Consider the following 22,960-nt stretch of genomic DNA (forward strand, 5'->3'; position numbering starts at 1 on the left):
AAACAGAACGTATCTGTTTCACTGACATGAACTATATCAATAGTAAACATCCATGTCTTTCATGAATCCTAATAATGCTCCTTCACTAATCCTATGCGTGGATGATGCAGGGTAAAGTACTATTCGAGGATGCCAGCAAAGCCAAATGTTCTCTGTGCTTTTAAAGTCATTATGCGCAACATTTTGCACACACGCCACAAGTCCCATTAGCATGAACGAAACACACAAACACAATAGAGATACTTTCCCCAATAACTGAATATAACAATTATATATGACAATTTGCTCCGAGCACAACCCTTTCATAGACAAACAGGTGCATTTCATTTGCATAGCTTTTGAATAGAACACTTGGCATCTTTTTATTTAAGAGCTCAGATGCAAAACCCAATAAGTGCATCTGACATTGTTTATAAGCATTTTTTATAAGACTCTTAAAGGTGCCAACGAATGCATTGAAATAATCTGTTAAAAATTGTTCTCTGATATCTACATAGAATGTATGTGGCATTATTAGGTGCAAAAATTATCCAGAGATGGTTTTACATGTTCATTTAAAACTCTAGGATTTGCCCTTAGAATGAAATTGTCTATTATTACCTTATTTGAAAGGGTCATGAATAGTAATGTTGAGCTCTGCTCTGATTGGTTGTTTGTCAGAGCAGCTTTTTTGAATAGCTGTGTATGTGTGTAAACAGACCTTATGTTTGAGCCTGTATTAGACCAATATACGGAATTTGAAGAATAATCAATTGTTTGGAAAAATAGACATTTCTGAGTGGTAAGTAGTCAGTATGGATCTGCAAAGCAAAACTGTAACGTCAATTGTAGAAATTTAGCCTAAATGCTAGCATTAACTAGCATATAGCGCTAACTCAGCAGTCACAACTTTGTTTTTAGCATTGTAACAACATTTTATTTAACTCATTCCCCGATAGCCATTTTTGAAAAGTTGCCCGCCAGCATTTTTTGTGATTTTCACAAAACGTTTCACAAAATGCCTTCCATAAAAATGTTCTTCTATAAATATATAAACATACAAATATATCAAAAGAAAGAACATACCATATGCTTTCAAACAAACAATAAACAAACAAAACAGAATTTTTATGGGAATTTTTCTTTTAAAATAGTTTTTTTTAAGCAAAAAGCTGAAATAATTGCATTTTTGTGAAGGAATTTTGTTAGAGATCAGATTTAGAATGATTATCAAAACATACACAGAGTTTAAAATCAGTAAACACCTAATAATAAAATTAGTAAAAAATTATTTTATATTTAAATCATGAAACTTGTGGTGTCCCACATTTTTATGTCACTACTGAAACAGTGTATGTCTTTTAGCCCATTGGCTGAGACTGATTTTGAACCACACCCCTACATTTTTAATGAGGAAATAATAGGCTTGTTTCACTTCATGCGGTGTTTGAAAAACAGACAGGCGGATGACATCAAAGTAAAGCAAAAAACGATTCGAAATTAGACTTCTCCGTATGATTTCTCTTATGTAGGATGATCTCTCTCTTTCTCATAGCTGGTGAGTAGTTGAGATAGGTCCCACCATTTTGAGGCAAATATGTTTAAAATTATGAAAATGTTTGTAACTGTAAGAAACTACCAAACGTATTTTTTGATAAAATTCCGTTTTTATCTGTATACAACTGTTCAGAATTGTGCTTGCTAACTATGTGCAATTAGCATCTTTGAAATAGTCATTAAGGGGACATTTCACAAGACTTTTTTAAGATGTGAAATAAATCTTTAGTTGTCCCCAGAGTACGTACAATAATGTGAAGTTCTAGCTCAAAATACCATCTAGATAATTTAGTATAACATGTTAAAATGGCCACTTTGTAGGAGTGAGCAAAAATGTGCTGTTTTTGGGTGTGTCCTTTAAAATGCAAATGAGCTGGTTTGTAAAGAGATTTTCGAAACCAATAGTCGGCATCACCATGCATCACCCGCGGATAATCAAAAATGGGTAAAGATGCAGGTCGTGGGTGAAACTGCAGGTGGCTGGTTGCTGAAACCACGCCCGCCTATTTCGCCAGTTGTTCTGATGAACAAAAAGGAAGATATTTTCAGGAATGTTTGTAACCAAACCGTTTGTGGACCCTATTTACTTCCATAGTATTCTTTTTTCCTACTGTGAAAGTTAATGGGGTCCATGAACGGTTTTGTTACAAACATTTCTTAAAATATATTCCTTTGTGTTCATCAGAACAAAGAAATGTATGCGGGTTTGTAGCAACATGAGAGTGAGTAAATGATGACAGAGTTTTCATTTTTGGGTGAACTATCCCTTAAAGTCACATCCAGTTGGCTTCATCAGAGAGATTAAAAGATTGCCTCTCGCTGTCAACGTATAGCATCTAGGATTTAGTTGGGTTTAACAAGGGTCCTATTCTGAGCAATAGTTAACCTGTTAACGGAACTCCAACTCCAGTCACTTTAATTTCCGTTTTATTCTTTTTTTTAATATTTAGTTTTTTATTGAAAAGAGATCTAAGACAGTTTTAAAATAGCAGTTTTTGACATTTGTCATTTTTACAGCATTTAAAAAATAAAAAATAAACTACTCAAAGTTCTCCATGTCAAAGACCGATTAAAATATCTCGTTAAATTATAATTCAATTGTAGCAAAACTATTTACAAAGAACAGGGGATGTAGATACCGTTTTATTCTTTTTAACACATTATAAAATCACATTTTAATTGATTTTATTGTTATTTAAAATTCTCATGTATCATGTATGTTTTCTCATTTCTAGAGCACTTTGAATGACCTTTGTGTATGAAATGTGCTATACAAATAAACTTGCCTTGCCTAAATAAGCGACCAGCCTGACTCACCTGTTTGATGCCAAGTCGATAGGCCATGATGCGGTCAACCGAACCAGGATTCATTTGAGTCCACTGGAGTTTGAAGCCGTAGACGCGAGGCTTGTTCTGCCACAGAGCGCTGTAGGTGTCATAGTAAAACTCGGGCGCATAGGCTTTGCCTAAAACAGAAATGCAGACACTTATTACTGTGAATTCACTGCTTCATCTAAATGCATCGACACAAAATAAGGCCAAATCCTGGACTGGGAAATTTTTGTTTCATCTGGTCTGATATCCTTATACCATTTTATAACGTAAAACAAACAAATCCAGCCAGATGCCAAGATTTCTATGGCTTATGCTGAATTTCGGTATTTTCAATAAGTTGCCTTTCCTCATTCCCATGTCATCAAAAGCCGGATATTTCATCAGAAATATTCTTGAGAGAATTCACTAAGAACAATTTGTGCCGGCTGACATCGCTGTTTGTTATTTGCGCATGCTGTCTTCGTTGTTTTAGCATTCGATTCACTATAGGAATTATGCAAATCGTGTAACAGCGCAAACATGCCCCAAAAAATCTGTGCTGAACGCAATTTGCACAGTGCAATTCCCCATCTGGCAGGCCCGTTCTGAGTGCGAGGGTTGTGGCAGATGCAGCAGATTGCCACGATCTGCCACACTTAGTTGGGACTGTACAGCATCACTCCAGCATTGCAGTTTAGAGACCTGAATCAGCTCTTTAAAATGCCAAAATAACGCTGCCTTCGCATTACCTCTGGATATACGCCCAGATATAATGTGCTTCTCTGTCGTTTGATCGTGATTTGATGAATTACTGGAATTGAGATCAACAGTAAAAACATACACAAATCTTTCTTTGAAAGAAAACTTAGATGTCAGAGAGACAGTTGTGTGGACATATCGCACAGAAATATTATAAGCAACCAGAGTTTGAGTCATAACATTTCCTTTATCACTTTCACTGTTGTTTCTAGTTCCTTTTTGCATTTAAAAGACATTTAATAGCCATCCATACAGACCAGTGGTCTTATTTATAAACCGTGCGTGGCTGAAAACATACGTACGCCAGTTCCCATGCAAAGATTGTGATCTATAAAAAAAAACTTGATAGGAGAATGGGCTTGCAGGGCGGGATTTGGGGATGATTCATGTATGCACACTTGCAGGTGATCTGTGATTTATAAAGTGAACATTGCTTTGTTTGATAAGTCTTAATAATTTTTGGCGTATGCCATTTTCTGCTTTTGTGTGTACGTAGACTTTTAGTAAGGATTCTACGCACACTTTTATAAATGAGACCCCTGATGTCTATACTGAAATAAGGCAAATGTTTTTAAACTTTTAACCATGGCCAAAAAAAAATCTAATAAGTAAGTAAATGAAAGCAAACTGTTTGTTTTGCTTACATTATGGAATATCATGCACTTTGCAAGTTATTTTGATAAAAAAATGCATGTAACCAAATTAAAGTTTATTTTGGCTAGAATTGTGTTACTATATCAGGTCTATAGACTATTTCAGCAGCAACAACATAAACAAATGGCTTTAGTTGACTAAATGCAAATTCCAGTAGACTTCCACATAGAAACAATAACAACAAAGTCATTTTATTTTCAACAAGGTATTTGTTTCCGATCAGTTTAGCCACATCTTGTATCCAGTATTTGCCTTGTATTAAAACTCTCTTTATTAATATTTTAAAAACAATGCTGTTTAACATTGCAAGAGCCAAATGTTAATAGTTCAACTATGAACATTGCATAAGAAAAGTGCAAGCACTTACTCCTAAACTTCTTTTGTTTTTTAACTGTTTAATTTTCATAAATTGTTACATGTCTTCCCTTAATGACTAAAATTGCACTTTATGTTTTCTTTATTAATATTTTACTGATATATAGGCTAAACCGCTTTGCCATTGTACACTACATTCGGATCCGACTGATGGAGTTCGCCCCCTAGTGGCAACTGCAAAAGTTTTTTGTAATAGTTTTTAAAGGATTGAAGTATTACTGATAAAGTTTAACAAAAAGGATTGATAATTTTCACCTTGCACATAGTGTTTTAATTGGAACACACTGAAATATATCGCTTCTGGACGCCGTGTCAAATGCGGTGTAGTCGCACAAATATTGTTTTTTTAAATGCATTCAAAGCTCAATTAGATCCGTTAATTACGCATCCCCCTTTCCGACTCTCTTTCAGTTTTATCAGCCGTCATTTGTCATGTACAGTGGAAAGGTAAAAGTAACCACACGGATTTTAAATCAGACAAAGATGACCGGATAAAGATGATTGAAGGGCTACATTTGGCCTGCAGGCCGCTAGTTGACTAGCTCTGACCTAGATGGTGAAATGACGGCTATTGCTGGTTGGACTACTCTCTATTGTTCTCTCCATTAAAGATAAAAATAACTTTAAATTCTTACGCCACTTTTAGGCATTGTGTGCAAATTTATAAAAAAAATCTATTATTTAATTTTGTAAATTTGATCAAATTTTTATACTTGATTTAGAGGCTATCAGAGGTCTGTCAGGTAAATAATTCAAAGAAAATGTTCAAAGTAAATGGATTCATTTTTCTTTTCTTTTTTATCAAGCAAAAGTCTTATTTGATCTTAATGAAACTAAATCCATGCTTAGTAAACATACTTGATTATTATACCCGATTTCTCTAAAATTCAGGGAAAAGTGTCTCGCTTGTATTACGTTGTAAGTTTTGAGATCATTAATAAATACATCACTAATCTGCTGTATAAATCGCGAGGTCAAGCGGTCTAAACTAAAGTAATGCTGGCGGATATTGCGGATGCGATTAGATGAGCGAAAAAAAAAAATGAGCGAAAGGAAGAACATTCTCCATCAGTGGTTCAAAGGAGACAGAAACACAAAGCAAAGCCATTAGGAGATCTCATCTCTCTATCTGCTGAAAGCTGACAAGCCCATGAACAAAAATATATATAAAGACAGGAAAAAATACGATTAGCATCAAGGGCTGTCTGTTTCGTGCCAAGCCAAGAGAACACATGCAGAATGAAAGTACAAATGAACAGATACGTCATTTGCAGAGACCACATGCTTTCAACGTAAGCTCATTAAATAAAAAAACGCTGAATACGAACAAAAATCTTCAATCAAACTCCATCCAGAAGCCCTTTAGTAGACACACGGATAGTAGAAAAGTCTGCGAAGAGCGAGGAAAGGTGGTGATTGGGAAAATTTGCTGATCTCTGCAGGTCAGGGATAAGGACTGTCAACGGCATTTATTTTATCCTCAGCTTATTAAGGGGGAAACAAAATCTACAGCCAATGCTAATGGGTCCATCGAGTTTACCCTGCTTAAGGCTCCGGGATAAATTTGACTCCTTGGGGAATCAATGCTTGAGTGAAGGTGGAGAGAAAAAGCAGGAGCATCGTAAACACATCACTCTTAAATCAGCCTAAGATGAAGAGAGACAGTACTGCATGAATCAGCTGTCACTTGGCAAATGAAACCTAGAAGCTTCTACATTTGGAACAGCCAAGACTTCTAAGAGTGACTTCCCTCCGTGAGACGTAGACATCCTTTTAAACACAAACCTTTGATCTGGTAGACTCCTTAAAAACACTAATCCGTAATATATATGACATTTGTGTGCATGCTGCATGTTTGTCTGTACAGTCGGATCTAAAATATTACTTGAAAATCAGGATTATTTTCATTTACACCTGAAAATAAACAAAGTTGTAGGATTTTGGAACAGTTATGACATGAAAAGATTAAAAAATGATCCTGGTTTCACAGACAAGGCTTAAGGCTAGTCCTACTGTAGATACATGTTTGATGTGTCTCAACTGAAAATAACCTGCATGTACAGATATGCCAGTGCCATTGATTTGTCTTAAGATACACACCAGTAATGTATTTTTCTAAGGAATGTTTATAAAAAATCCTTAAACAGCCTAATTTAACTATGGCCTAGACCTGGCTTTAGCTAAGCCTTATCAGTGAAACCAGGCCTAGATGTCTAGTGGCGTTTTTCCATTGCATAGTACCCTATGGTTTGGTTTGGGTCAGGTCGGGTCATGTCACCTCACTTTGGCTTGGTTAACTTTTCCATCAAGTTTAGTAACACTTCAGATTGGGAGGGATTACAGGTGTGTGGTTATATTTGCGCTGCCTACTGCTGTGACATCATACAAGTGAGAGCGTTGTTGTACATTCCCATACATTGATTTATTTCTCAGTCCACCACAAAATTAAAACTGACCACCACAAATAGATGTTTGCACATCGCGTTTATCACTACCAGTTTCTGTACAAACACCGGTGGCGTCAGTCGACGCGCTCCGCTGAGCCTCATTTAAGTTCCATTTAATCATTTATGCGGACGTGCGCGTCACAAATGTGCCGCTGCAAACTGCAAGTCTGGAAAAAAACTGTTATGGTGTTCCTGATTCTCAAACTTTGGATGTTTTTCATCTCTAAAAGGGAGTTTGGGAATTTACAGCAAATCACAGATGACAACAGGTTTACTCGATACAGCGCAAGCTAGCATGAAGGTAAAGCTAATCTTTTACATTATAGCGATGCCACTGGTAGTGACCATTCTCTCAGACCAATAAGTGATCTACAGTGTTTTCACGTTACATTTTGGTATCAGCTCGAGTCGCTTGTAACCCCAACAGAGGTGGTTCTAAAAAAATCGGGGTACTACGTACTGCACCCAGTGGAAAAGCCCCAAACCATGGGGTACTATGCAATGGAAAAGCGCCATAGTTCACTAATCTACTGCAAACACATTTGTGACAATAATCATGTAAATTTTTTATTTCCATTAAAGCATGTATGATGCACTCTGGAACAATTTCACATCATGCTGAGTGGGATAACTTGGACCGTTTGGTTTTCCACAACCCTATGGAACAAGCATGCTGTCATTAAAGCAAATACAAAAAAAATCTTAAATTCATCATCATTTTATGTAGGACTCTTAAAAAAACAACGTCGTGGGCTAATTATTTCAACCCAGTCCTTTGAAAGCACTTGACATTACAACTAAGATGTTCTTAACCTTAAAAAAGATGAAGTGTTTTTGAAAAAGCAACCTGGCTGCCTTAAAGAAGTTAATTAAACAAAATTGGTAGTTTAGTACATTTTTTAACAATGTTTTCAATTGTAAGATGCTTAGTTGTACAACTTAAAGGCACAATTGCAACATTTTTGCATTAAACTATTAGCACAGTGTTATATGTTTTATCACATGCGTACTTACATGCGTTTCAAAGAACACCTATTATGCAAAATCCACTTCCACAAGATGTTTGGACATAGGTTCATTGTTAATGTCAGAGGTTTAAGCTATTTATAATGTTATTTTGTTATAAATTATAATTTAGTGAATTCACCATTCAGGTGATCAGTGTTTACTTACTTGCACCCTGTTCAGCACATTTAGTTCTCTTCACAGTACTTACAATGTGTGTCAAAAACATAGTTTTGTGTTTGTTTCTGTGAAGAATCAAAGTTTATTAAAGTCATGAATTTTGTGTTACAATACAATTTATGACACTAAAAGTAATATAAATAAATTAAAAATAGAAAATATTTGAGCTCAGTTAAGTGGAGATGTTGGACAGAGCTTGATATTACAAATTATTTCAAGTTAAATCAACCTTAAAATGAAGTTTATTGAACTTGCTGTGAATTATATTGGAAATACTACATTTTAAAAATGGCTGGGATATTTTTAACCCATAATATGTAAATATTGTACAAAACACATGCTGGGTTAAAAATGACCCCATGCTGGGTAAAAAGACCCAATGTTGGGTTGTTGTTATGCAACCATGGGTTATAATAACTCAGCAGTTGAGTTAAAGTTATTGTGTAAGGTCTGAAATATAGTTATGAATATTATATTGCATTTCTGTCAATAGTTTCTCCTAAAATGTACACACTGCACCTTTAAGTTAATTAAGTACTCTTGTTTTAGTTCACATTACTTAATATTTTAAGTGCAGCAACTTTCCTCCAATTTTTTAAGTAAATTCAACCGTGTTTAGAGTGTGTATTAATTGGTAACCCTGCTCGATTCTTCACTGCTGTCTGAGACAGAGAAACTCCAGCATTTTTTATCTTCAAACACATTTATCTTTTGCGCATTGCTGTGACAAAGTGAAATGTCAATTTGATGCATTGGCCATTTGTTCAAGTGCCACACAAAACCCGACGGCCGCGTGACGTTCGTCTGTTGTTCTGTGGCTTTGACTTTGTTTCAATGAATTTGTCGTGGTACCACATTGCGGTAGCTTAACCTCCAATAAAATGGATTCATTGTGGGATTTAGTTGCTTGCATCATAAAAACCCATATGATGACAACAATAAATGAAAGCTTGAATGCAGGCACGGCGGCACACTCCTGCATTACAGCGAGCAGAGGCTCATCCTAGATGCATGGTTTGAGTGAAATAATGGCCTTCGGTATGTCCTACAGAAGTGCATGGAGGAGAAAGAGAACGAATGAGACACAGAGAGCGAGAGAGAGAGAGCAAGGGAGAGAGAGATACAAGGAGAGCGGATATGATTGATATAATCCTCTTTTATGCCTACTGAACAGAGAAGGAAATTGTCAATGCAAATTAAATGATTAGGACCGAACATCTCCAGAAATAACCTATGCATCAGAAAGCAGGTATCTCATCTCTCCCTCATCCTCCTCTGGTCCAGGATGCCTCATCAACCAGCTGGGATTTCAGCCATGAATATTCAACAGAGGGGAGGGCGGAATCACAAGCTAGCAGTTCCCATTTCTAAACACGAATGTCTGGTGCAGTAGCAGGCACGAGATCGGCCTGCTTATGTGATGGCACAAAATCAAAGAGAAATTGCTCCGCCGCTCGAACCGAACGTTCCAGGTGACACGGTGGGCTGGACTTATCGGTGCCAAAACAGACATCCGGAGAGTCCCAGATATGGTGTTTCGAATCTCTGAGGAAAAGCATGTGTGGCTTGTGAAACATTATTGAAAGCTCTTCGTCATGCTAAGAAAGTGTATTTTTGCAATTTAATCTATTCGGTTGTTAAGCAGTTGTCTTGGTTAAGCGCTTGTTGCAGAGATTTGCATTTCATCATATTAATGACTGAGAGTACACCGAGTAGCATGCATATAAGGAAATATTTCAAGGGCAAAAAACTAAATCTGCTTAATAGGCAGTAAAAAAATAAATAAAAGAGACTTCTGAATGATTGTACTGTGTCTCATTTGTCTACCACAGTCAGCATTGTCCACTTAGATCCGAAAACCTGAGGTCCGACCCTGAGCGGGTTTGGGTCTAAAAGTAGCACATGTGCATCAGACACTGTTTGGGTATAAAAATAGCGGCATCGAGTCTCAGGTAATTTAAAATGAATGTGTTTTTATCGAATGGACCCAATACGACCCAAACTATCTTGCGTGTGTGTATCGAGTCCTTTTCCAACCCCCCGTTTTGCTAGAGCGGTAGGTTAATTTTCGTTGAGACAGACCTGTCAATCAATTTTGAATGCACATTTTAGGGGTTATCTTGGTGACATCATCAGACAACAAAAGAAAAAAAATAAATAAAGCGGCGGGCCAAACTGCACAAAAGTTGGTGCCGTTTACATTCGGGTCCAGTCAGGTAAAAAAATTGCCATTGGTTCGAGTCGGACTTGGGTCTAATTTTCTTGGGTTTGTCTCCAGTCGGGTATTTCTTTTAAAGTGCTATAATTGGGTCCCCAGTGCTTCTATCAACCTAGAAAACGTGAAAAAAGAACAACCCAGTAAATTTGTTTTGATAAGCCATTTTTTGCAAGCATGTGAAAAATAGTTTGTTTACATTTCGCCTGTTTTGTGAGGTAGGTAGCAAGGCCAATTACAATACCACCCCTTAATCTGCATTATCCAACCACGGCACAGCCATTTAGTGCAGAGAGAGAAAAAATAATTGACAGCATAATTGAGTTTCAATTGCAACAAACCACCATCATTTGCATTTCATCAGCTCATTTGCATTTTAAAGGACACACCAAACAGGGTTTCCCGCAGTACACTTCAGTTCAGGTGGCCCGCCTAAGTTTGGAAACCCTACCACCTTAACTAAGTAGTCCAAAAATATATATATAATTTCGCTGCACAAAAGGCAGTCAAGTGCATCTCGGAGAATAGTACGTACATGTTTTGGGGTTATATAAGCCTGTTATTGTATTAGTCTATAGTTCTTGCAATTTTAAAGGAAGTTAGCTGGTGATGCAACCTGCTAGCTAGGTTTCACGTGCCTGTTGATTAGATATATTTGTTGAGCGCTCTTGCTCACTTTATTTATGTGCATTATTTACATGCTACAGTCGTAACACTCCTTTAAGATAATGAAAATAGTAGTGGGAAATATCAGTTTTTACCATTTTTGCACCATCTATCATCGTTCGCCTGACGTTCTACAACATCTGCTTTAGTTTGTGTTTATTAACCCTTTAGTTTCACTTCATCACGCAGCTATTCCCATTTCATTAATTAATAATCTAGTATGTGTTTATTTTCTGTCATAGTTTCTTCAAAATTAAGTTTTATTTGAGTGTTTTAAATAAAAATATGTAATTTTTTATCATGACGCATATGCCCCGCCCCTTTGATTGCCATGCCCTCTGCCACGCCCACTCGCCCAACCCTACCACCTTAACGAACACATTTTCTGTGGGAAACCCTGCCCAAAAGACTTATTTTACGTCTTAAAAAAATCTTATAATATGACCCCTTTAAAAAAAAATTATGCATCTTGGGTTCGGGTAAAAAGTGCCATTTCGGGCGGGTACAATCCGAGAAGACCTCTAGTTCTTAGCTGGTTTTGCTTCGAGAAAAAATTAAAATGCATTCAGTTTTCATGAATTAAAGCATGTTGTGCAACCTGTCCAATTCGGCCTCTGTCTAATTTAACTTTTACCAAGTCACTTTTTTTGCTGTCCTTCTACAGAAAACATAACATTAACATTTATGCATTTGGCATACACTTCTATGCAAATCAACTTTTCGAGTTTTACATTTCGGGTATACATTTATACATCATAAACCCATGCTCCTGCTGTTTCTAGCTCCTTTACTTAATCTACCAGTTGAGGTAATATTTGATTTTAAAATTGTTCACTATTCTGATGTACCTTCCTCCCATTTTATAGTCATGACCCATCAGTGACCCATCAGACCTAAAAGCACCACTGAATTCAATGCTTTGTGGGGGTGATTATATAATTGCAGGTACATTTGGTTCCAAAGGCACTACTTTTTCTGCTTTCTTGAAATGTTTTATATATATATAATTTGATACTTATTGTCAAGGATCACAAGATGTTACAGGCCATAACAATATAATAATTTCTGTAAAAATTGTTTTATATCCGAAAAATGACGATTTCCTGTTACTGTTAAACTCTGTTAAAAAGAGAGAGAGAGAGATTCAATGTGTATTACTCAACCTTGGTAACAGAGTTTGATGGTAACAGTATTGACACTAACTTATTTGGACAGCATTTAAATTATTTAAAAATATAGCAATCTGATAAAAGCAGAAAAATGATGACACCAAATGTAATTGAAATTCAGTTGTCTCACCTGTGACAAGAAATGTACACCGTCCAGCTCCTGCCTCGTTCTTGATGTCACAGGTGTATTCACCGTATCCCTCGCGGTTTAACGCCTTTACGTGATATTCCGTCTCGTCGCGGGTATCAAGCTGGCCCATCGTTAGCAGTCTAGTTCCCAACTTCCATTCATACTTCAGTACCTTCGAGGGGTGGGCACGTAAGACCCTGCAGCTCAGTGAGAACGGGCGACCAAGACCCTGCCTAATCTCCATATACGCTGGCTCCACAGCAGGGGGATCTGAAAAAAGCAAAGGATGCACATTCTTATCAGAAACTAAAGCGAGGTTTAACACCGCCACCTTCTCAGTCAATAAACCGATACACGTAAGAAACCCTATGTGTTGCGAGAACAAAGTGATAAAATTGCGCTAAAAGAAAGAGTTTTAAACGTCTTCACGAAATCAATTGCTGCAAACTCATCACAGCCTGTGACAGGAAATGCAAACGTCATTCAAAACGCAAAAAGCCAAATCAGACATTTATTCTCCAGTTTGAAATTCTGAAGATGCGCCACGGCAGCTGTAGAGAGATCACAGATGGGTTTGAAAACTTTTATGCTCACACTGAGAAGCAGCAAAAGATGAAATAACTGCTGACTCACAGCGCTCATAAGAGGGTGACCTGTCATGAATCTGTGATTCATGGTGTTGCGAGCCAACGCGCGTGCACATGCAACATGATGCACACACCAGCCCCGGGAGAACATCATCATATATAATATGATGTTTTTAAAAGGACGCTGGCATGTGCACGACGTTTGCAGTTTTTCTGTCTGATTTGGAGAATCTTTGAGGATGGTGCTATTGTGGTGCACAGCATTTCTATTGAAGTCCGCTGAGAGTCGTGAGCTTTGAGGAAAGCGCTTGATGTGCAAAAATCACACAGTTGCTGGACACACCACATTCTGCCTCAAGTTTTCACTTTTCAATCAGTGCCGTGGATACCTGCGAGCCAAAACACAGAGCTGAAATTGGAACATTTATAATTTAATGTCAATCATGTTACACCTTACTTATAACACAGGGATGGAGGAAGGATTTACAGTATCACTCTGAATGGGTTTATCGCTAGCTGAAAACAGTAAATTTTTCCACTTTTAAAATGCCTGCTGAGCAATCTAGTACTTGGAGATATTGAAATGTTGACTTGAAATTATTTAATTAAACATACAAGAGCTGGAAATGGGCTGGAACAGAGGTCAATGGGCTGGAACTGTGGTCAATTATACAGTTTTTATTGGCAATTATTGTTATTACAAAAATATCTGAGAGCCACATGCAAAAATTGACCAATCAGAATAAAGTATTCTAGAAAATAAAGTATTCCCTAAAAATCTCAAGGGCCCTTAACTCTTTCCTCACCAGCGGTTTTTGTTTTTAAGTTGCCAGCACCAGCATTTTTATGATTTTCGCAAAAGTTTAATGCCTTCCAGAAAACGTTTTTCTTTAAATAAATAAACATACAATATATCAAATAAAAGGACAGACCCTCTGCTTAAAAAAAAAAATGTTTTATCCTACCTATCCTACCTACATTTGTTCTCTTTTTATCATCTCTCAAATATGGGTAGGTTTCTTAAAAAATACTACATTTTGAGCAAAAAGCTGAGATAGTTGCGTATTGTAAAGGACTTTTTATAGAGATCAGATTCAGAGCGATCCTCAAAACATTCAGAGTTTGAACTGTTTGCCCTAGGAATACAGGTTTTATAAGTTGGTGGATAAAAGCGGAAATACGGATTGCCGGATAAACTCGTCATTGCCAAAGAAGTGTTTTCTCTTAATTGACGAGTTAACTCGTCAATGACGGGGAAAGAGTTAAAAATCTAAAATGGGCACTGCTTAACCATCTACTATAACTAGAACTATTTGCTAAATAAATGTTAGAAATAAATTCTGACTGCATCCGAAATTTCTAAAATGATGCCTTCGGAGGCAGCATTCCAACTTAAGGCAGGAAGACATCAAGGCACGCCCAAATCAAATATTTGCTTTACATCCTGACTCCTGAGATACCTCCATCGTCTTGTCCCACACCTTTATGCGTGTGTTTTGTCTGAGGAGAATGTGATTGGTCGAGCCTGGTCGAGTTCGGAAAAAAAAATGGTGGCCAAGGAAAAGGCTGGATCACAAATATAGTGAAAACAAAGTAATATTTTTACCTTTTAAATGCATTTCTAGCGAGGAATGAGAAATGCAGTTTTCAAATATGGAATTATTAAATTATAAAAAGTATAAGGCTGTCCGAATGCATTGCCCCATGAGGCAGCGAGTCAACAAGTCAGCTGCCTTAAGGCCGGGGTATAGTTTTTTCCGCATTCGCCTCACGGACGCGTAGCTTTCCAAATATAATCCCAGCGGCTACACACATATACGCAATACAAATAATTTGTTATTCAAATTATTACTCTACCAGGCTATCAGAGCAGCACTGATTTGCAACATTTAGAGAACATAAAAAATAGGATAGATGAAGAAAAGTAGCAGATCCACCATTGCACACAAAGTTTAAAACAATAAAAAAACAAAGAACAGAAATCAAACATTATGGTGACAAAAATGCTCCACAGCTTTCTGTTCTTGGACGAAGTGAAAATAGGCTTTATGCCCAGCTGCACTACTTCCTGAACTTCAGCCAGCTCCTTGTTTCCTGTCTGCCATTATTGGACAAACTGATTAATCCATGTGTGTCTGATTATTGTTGTTGTGACCACTGAGGTCAGGCACACCTGGATTAATCAGTTTGTTTGTGATTACTGAGGTCAGGCACACCTGGATTAATCAGTTTGTCCAATAATGGCAGACAGGAAACAAGGAGCTGGCTGAAGTTCAGGAAGTAGTGCAGCTGGGCATAAAGCCTATTAATGATGAAAAGACGATGGTGTGTGTGCAAATGATGTCTATTGCCTTTGTGTTATTGTTTATAGTGTAGTGTCCTGTCTCAACATTTTCACACGCATACGCTGTCGTATGCGGGCAAAAATTTTGGGCAGCGCGCTGACGGCCGCGGACCCTCCTGATGATGAAAATGACGTCATGCGGACAGCGCACATACGTGGACGTCCTTAGTATACCTTTGGCTTTAGGTTTTGGACACAGCCTCTGTCAAATATTTTACTTTTACTTTTGAATGGCTGTCAATTGAGACATTTTTTTTTACTGTCAGATTGTACAAAGCCAGAAAAATGCTCAAAAATCGCCCCAACTGTCCCTTTTTTAAAAAGTGCGTCCTTACATCTAAAAAGTTTATATTAGTACCTCAGAGGTACATTTCTGTACCTAAATGATACATATTAGGACCTATTTAAAGGGGGTTGCGCATACGGCACAGTCCATGGCTGGGTCTACAAAAGTTCATGGGCCCTTAGAATCATCCTAAGCTCCCCCCCAACGGTGCCCCTGTTGGGCAGGCAGGCTCTCTTTGTCCTGCTCTTTAGTGGCGATTAACGTGTGGTTAAAAAATCTAAACAAACGACTTCGAAAGTGGGGGGGGGACGCGATCAGGATTTTAAAAGGTGGGGGGGCATATCCCCCCTGTACCCAGTGGAAATTACACCCCTGAGTTAAAGCATTTATTCAGGAGTCAATGGGATACAAATCACTGTCAAATCTTTTCCAATGAATTTGCGTTTGTTTGTTGTGGTAATTGTATGACCTGTACGATTACATAAAGGATGTCTTCTGCATGGATTAATGGAACATTATATGCAATACAGAGACAAAATCCAATAACTGAAGCTAATCACACTTCACTCACGGGCAATTTCCCATATTCAATTGAACACACACTATAAAATGGTCAGTCAGGAAAGAAGTACATTTACATAAATGCTAAAAGGTGCATTTATGTGTTCAACATAACGTCCAGTATCCCTGAAAGCACATTTCAGAACAGAGAGCAGGACATGGAGGAAAAAATAGTAGGTTTTCCAAAAGCAAGAAAGAGATTTGAGCCACTTTAAACGAAGCCTTCAAAAAGTGTTGTGCTGACTTTTGTTTCCCCTTCTCCAAATGACCAACATGTGGAGTCTGCACAGTGGATTACATTTAGCGCAATACAATATCTTTTACAGCTGAGGTCAACAGTTCAGCCTGAACAACGACTTTATTCAGGCAATGATGCGAGCCCGGGCCCTGCGCATTTTGTCATTCTGAATTTCACGGCTGAGGTTCCCGAACTGAACCAATTCCGACTGACATGTTTCCGATGGATGAAGGTTTGATGGACTAGTCACGAGGGTTATCGCGTACTCCCGCTTTTAGACAGGTGACGACCGGCAACGGTGAGCATTTGCAAATCGATTTGTCAGCAATATGGATTCAATTGTGTATGCAAGGGAAGGGAAAATACAAACAGCTTGCCACAGGAAGTGTAGGACCAGAAGTCCAAAATAGGTAATAAATGAACTGTACGCAGCAAAATATTTTATCCCCACATTTTAATAACAGTTGTGTATCATATTGACTGCGCCGCGATGATGTTATTGTATAAAGTTTTAAGAATATATTGCTTCATTTCTATGATGTCAGATAGCGCTAGAACAAATGCATCTCTGACAAAATGATCTAACTGAACGGAGGCGGTAATTTCTTAGAGCTCTGGCAGGATAAGAAATAAGAGTCGAACAGCGTTGACTGCTTGGCATAATGGCCTCGTAAAATCCATAGGAGACCTCCTGTTTAAACCTTAAGGCATTCTGTCTTCTCCATTATTATTAAGGGTTTTAATTGCACGCAGAAGACAGCCCATTCACAGACAAGACATTATGATTGTTTAGCCGTACGTAACCATTTCTTTCTGACCTATGGGGCAAAATGTTGTGCAACAGGCAATTACACGACACAACAGCCTCGCATTGAGACAAGTATTCTGAAACCTATTAATTAACAAGTCCCAAGCTCTTTATCAATCTGTTCAATGTTAACTAAAGCAATAATGTAGATTTAGTTCTATTCCTGTGCATTTCTTGGGGGAGTAGAAGCCGGGCTTGATACATGAATGGTGATGGTGCTTTGAATCGCACTTTTTGCGTGAGTATATATTCTCTTTTTCATAAATGAATACTATAGGGAATAAATTAGCTCTCTGCTAATTAGGCTGGCAGCCAGCTTTGAATGCCATGCTAAACGAACAGCGAGCACGGAACGCTGGTACCGTGTCATCCAAGAAGAGAAATATTCCTGTATTCTGGAGCGCTTATCCCAGTTCCACACCACTAATCAGGATGGCAAGTTTATCCCCTCATGATGAGCATCCGCGCTGCTCTTATATTCCACTTCGGAATACTTATTTGCATATGCGCCGCCCAACACTTTGTCGTTTTGAATAAGTAGCTGTCTTCCCGAAAAATCTCTTCTCAACTTCATCAGTTTGACTCCAAACTTGTTGTAAGTTACATTTGCATATTACCCTAAGTTAGGAAAGCTGCAGTTGAATACATTTTGATGATTATGTTGCAATTTAACTCATTCCCCGCCAATCTTTTTTTTTTTTTAAGTTGACCGCCAGCATTTTTTGTGATTTTTTTTTTACAAAAGTTTCACAAATTGCCATCCAGGAAATATTTCTTCTAAATATATATAAACATACAAATATACAGACCATCTGCTTTAAACAAACAAACAATAAACAAACACAAAAAAATGGAAAAAAAACTTTTCATCTTATCTATATTTTTCTCCACTTATAAACTCTTAAATATGGGTATTTTTATTTTTAAATTTTTTTTTTGCAAAAAGCTAAAATAATTGCATTTTTGTGAAGGAATTTGGTTAGAGATCAGATTCAGAACGATTATCAAAACATACACAGAGTTTAAAATTAGTAAATCATTTTTTTGCTTCAGTTTTTTTTATAAATTGGGTAAGCCATCTAGTGGATAATCACGGTATTACAGAATAACCTAAAAACTCATCAGGAGCACATTTTTAATGCAAATGTTTTCTCTTTATTGACAAGATAACTCGTAAATGGCGGGGAAAGATTTAAAGGGATAGTTCACCTGAAAATAAAAATACGTCATTACTGTATTTACTCAACCCTGATGTTGTTCGAAACCTGTATGAGTTTTTTTTTATGTGGCCGAACCCAAAAGATGATTTTTTGTTAAGTGATGGTAAGCACACAGACAGTACTCATTGACTTCCATTGTATTAGTTTTTTAAATTTTGTAAACCAATGGGTATCGTCACCCGTGTTGTTGTTATCATCATTTGTCAAAATATCTTCTATTGTGTTCAAAAGAATAAAGAAACTCATACAGGTTTAAAAAAAATAAGGGGGGCAGGGGGAATAATGATATGTTTTTCATGAACTATTTTTGTGTTTCCCGAACAACGACATAACTCGCTGCTGAACCACCATAGTACGATGCATAGTTGGTGAAACTAACTACCTAGTCAAGACTGTTTCCCAAAAACATAGTAATTTGTTGCACATTCGTTGTTTGAACCATGTTGGTTCAACTAATTAGTTGATGATGTCATGTTGGAGGTGGAGTACTAATGAATCTGTTTAGATAAATTTAATGTCAAATTATTGCTGTAAATAACGTAAACTGCATCGGAAGACTTATTTTGTTATCGTGATTTAGTCCTCTGTTGTTTTATTTCAAGATATTTCATCAATGCACAAGTTCCCTCCTATGTCACCCCTCCTAGGCATTCCCCAGGGTCTTAAAGCCCGTTGCTGCACACATGCCTATTTTGTTTAAAAGCATGAATAATGGCAGTTTGAATGTCATAATTACAAGAAACTACACTGTAAAAAAAATATTTTGTGGATTAGTAAATTCAACTAAATAAAATGAGTAAATTCTATATAAAAAAAATGTATTCTTGTTGTTTAACCAAATTTTAATAAAAAATAACACAAAAAGGTGAGTAATTCTAAATGAACACATTATTTAGTAAATTCAACTACATTTTGTCACGTAAAATTTGTAAGAAGAAAATTAAATTAATAATTTTTGGTTGAAACTACTTGAATTATTTAAGTAAATATAACTAACCAGGCAGTGGACTAAAAATAATAGACTGTATTTACTTTAAAATATAATGCATGATTTTTGCATCCACTTTTTAAAGTAAATTTACATGGAATTTTTGTAAAACTTACTTTAAAAATAGGTGTATAGGTGTTACCAATTGAAGTATTTTAAGTTGATCAAACTTTTTCTTTTTACAGTGTATGATGGCAAACTATATGCACGAACAGACATTTTTAATAATATGCATTAACTTTGGTTCACTGACACCCCGTATTCGTTTGGTTCGATTACACAATGCACTAAACATAATGCAATGGCATTATTACATATTCCCTTATTTGAATGACAATACTGCATTTAAAATGCTAAGCAATGCACTGTTATCTCATTTAAACACGATTAGATCAGAGAATTATGCGGTTATGTAATCGTGACAGGTCTGGCTGCGGTGAATGAGACCGTTATATCAAAGAGAGGTTTCCATCGACTGTCTCATCAGAAATGCAGAAAAGTTTCTTCATCTACCCTGGAGCCCCGAACGAGAACAGAGGAGATGGTGGGTTGCTACTGTCAGGGTTTAACTGCAATTATCCATTCATTAAAATATATTAGATCATTAATAATCAGACAGCCTTGCCACATTTAGATGCAATTAAAACTTACTTCAGTCCTAGGTGTTAGGAGTCTAAGGTGCAAGGCAGTCATATTTATCACGTCTGCATGAGTAACATGACCACATGAGAATCCATCATCAAAATATAATCTCATGGCAGAATTAACAAGCCAACCACATCCATTCCCTTCCACTAATACCCTACCTATCCCAAGGTAATGCAAATGTAAGCCAGGTGTTTTACACAATGCCAATGACAAGAGTTTAAGTGAAAATTACACATCCTAATAAGGGAGGATCGACTGTCACCAAACACTGCACCTGTAAAAATGTATTTATTATTTCTCTGTGTTGTCCTCCATTTTTGTCTAACCACACATCAAAGGTATACATGCATTGACAAGAGTGCCAATTGACCTTTACAGTCTGCAGTTTTTGCCTCTTGCAAAAATCCTGTGTTGAGGTTCAGATTTATATTTACAGCCATCGGTTTCGTGGCGATTATTGCCAGACTTGAAGCTGGTCCAGATGAATCAGTGCGTGCTTAATTGTGAATGGGTAGTTTTTGCTGGTACATGCCCGGAAAACGAATTCAATTAACCCCTTAACTGGTGAAGGTTGCAGACGCTGTTGGGTAGGTGGGGCGACCATTTGGACACTTGACAAGTGACAGGAGATAATTGAGTTCAAGTGCATTAAAAACACCACTTTGTTTAAAATCACACCTCTGCTTTTAGTTTGCTTATTCTGTGCTAAGTCTCTTCTAAAATTGTAGCTATTTTGGAGTAAACACATTCAATTGCGCATAATTGCATCAGGCACACAGATATTTGGACAGAGACATAGCAACATATCCTGGAACAATGATGTTTGTACATGGGCAAATCCTGTTTTTTTATTGACAGACAGGTAAGCTTGTTTTCCGTCCATGTATTTTCATGGGATTTTGAGATATTGCATAAAAATGCCATGTGAAAACACCAAAATGGAAAACAAAATGTTTCAAAAAATAAAACTTTGCTAAAATATACAAACTAGCAGGGGAATTTTTTAAAGGGTTTTAAAACCACCAAAATAAAATTAAAGTGAAACATAAAGGGGTGGTTTAGCTTAAGCCAGGACTAGACCTTAGTTTAATTAGAAAATCTAACTAGTTTTAACAAACATGCCTTACTAAAAACATTACTTGTGTGCATTTTGAGACAAACAAAGGGCACTGATGTATTTAAAGGAGCATTTCCCTTTAAATGAATCGTTTAGTCTACCAATTGAAATATTAAAATTCGAAAAATTAAATATGAATTCTCATATTTCTATTTCAATAAAAGCTCAGACAAAATCATAAATGGCTCTGGTCTGGGGGACAGTGCCCCCTCTGCAGCCCCCCAAACTCTGCCTATGTGTTTTATAGTCTTTTAATAACATAGGCCAGTTTTCCAAGGCAAGGTAACAGGTCATTTCCTTTTTCTATTAACTAGGAGAGTGTTTTTGGGTTGCTTTCCATTTTAGTGCAATGACACCTGAAGCAAACTAAAATCTATCAGTTTCCATTTTCTTGCATTTACCAACAAGATTATAAAATATATATGGAGTAAAAAAAGTTTGGGATCAGGAGGAATATTTTCTTCAGTGAACTGTCTAATGATAGTATCTCCAAAATCTTCGAAGCTCCCTATATTTCCACATACGCTGGTAAAGGGTGGCAAATTCTTAGCATTATTTTCAGGGATATGTGAATTAAACCTATTTCAGAAAAGTCCTGATAAGAAAGCTGCGCCACTAGGCGGCTATATTTGCAACACCTTTGGGCAGTTATTTCAGTCATGTAAGACTTTTGTTGTCAGAGCAGCTTTATAGAGGGTCGCATTTAAATTAACTCTTTCCCCACCATTAACGAGTTAACTCGTCAATTAAGAGAAAACCATAGACTGTAAAAAAAGATGGATTTAGTGTCCGTGACGTCACCCACAGGTTTTCTGAAGATTCTTAAAGTAAGCGGTGCCTGCTGTCGCCATCTTGGCCGCCCGTCACCGCGCATCACTCGCGAATATTCGAAAATGGGTAAAAAGGTGGGACGTGGGGAAGGTGACTGGTTGACTGTGGTGACAGCAGTGGCAGTTCACACGTCATTCAAGTGGCCACGTCCTTAATAATGCAGAACTTTTAGGCTTAATATAATTTAAACCGACGCGATACAAAAAATTCACCCCATCACAGTTGTCATGAGGGGCAAAATTAGCTATAAAGACCAAAAACAATTTTTGTATCAGGCTGTAAACATGTTATTTACTACAGTAAAGTTGGCCATTTTTACATGGAGGTCTATGGGAATTGACTCCCTTTTGGAGCCAGCCTCTAGTGGCCAGTCTATGAATTGCAGTTTAAATCACTTTCGTATTGGCTTCATCAGAGAGATCAAAAGGTTGCCCCTCTGAGAAAGCGCTTTCCTGCCAAATGACGAGTATTTCTGGCTTTCCGCAATAACGCTATTATCCACCAAGTGTCGCAATGTATAAAACACGGAAGTATCGCCCTAGGGCAAACAGCTGTATGTCCATGTAAGTTTTGAGGATCTCTCTGCATCTGGGTCTGTTCTTTTATTTTATATATTGATATATGTTTATACATATTTTAAGAACATTTTCTGGAAGGCTTTGTGAACTTTTGTGAAAATCATAAAAAAATGCTGACGCTGGCTGGCAATTTTTTTTTTATGCTGGCGGGGAAAGAGTTAATAGGAGTGCTTAATCTTGTTATATCCTTTATCTTTGATTTAACCAATTAAATTTAACAGGCAATTGTAGTCCCTAAAAGCCATTTGTATTGGAGTAGTATGTGCTTGGAGTGGATCATTGTTCAGAACATGCACATAAAATA

General features: G+C 37.1%; 1 protein-coding gene across 1 annotated transcript in view; it reads right to left on the reverse strand.

Annotated features, from left to right (window-relative positions):
- Window positions 1–22,960, reverse strand: part of mdga2a (MAM domain containing glycosylphosphatidylinositol anchor 2a) — a 236,887-nt gene that overhangs the window by 56,201 nt on the left and 157,726 nt on the right. Inside the window, exons 9-10 of the mRNA XM_065288298.2 lie at window positions 12,451–12,720; window positions 2,854–3,002 (exon numbers count right to left, since the gene is read on the reverse strand). Coding sequence (XP_065144370.1) covers window positions 2,854–3,002; window positions 12,451–12,720 — 419 coding nt within the window. The remainder of the gene's footprint in view (window positions 1–2,853; window positions 3,003–12,450; window positions 12,721–22,960) is intronic.

This window comes from Paramisgurnus dabryanus, chromosome 17 (genome assembly GCF_030506205.2).
Source record: "Paramisgurnus dabryanus chromosome 17, PD_genome_1.1, whole genome shotgun sequence".
Classification (NCBI taxonomy): Eukaryota; Metazoa; Chordata; class Actinopteri; order Cypriniformes; family Cobitidae; genus Paramisgurnus; species Paramisgurnus dabryanus.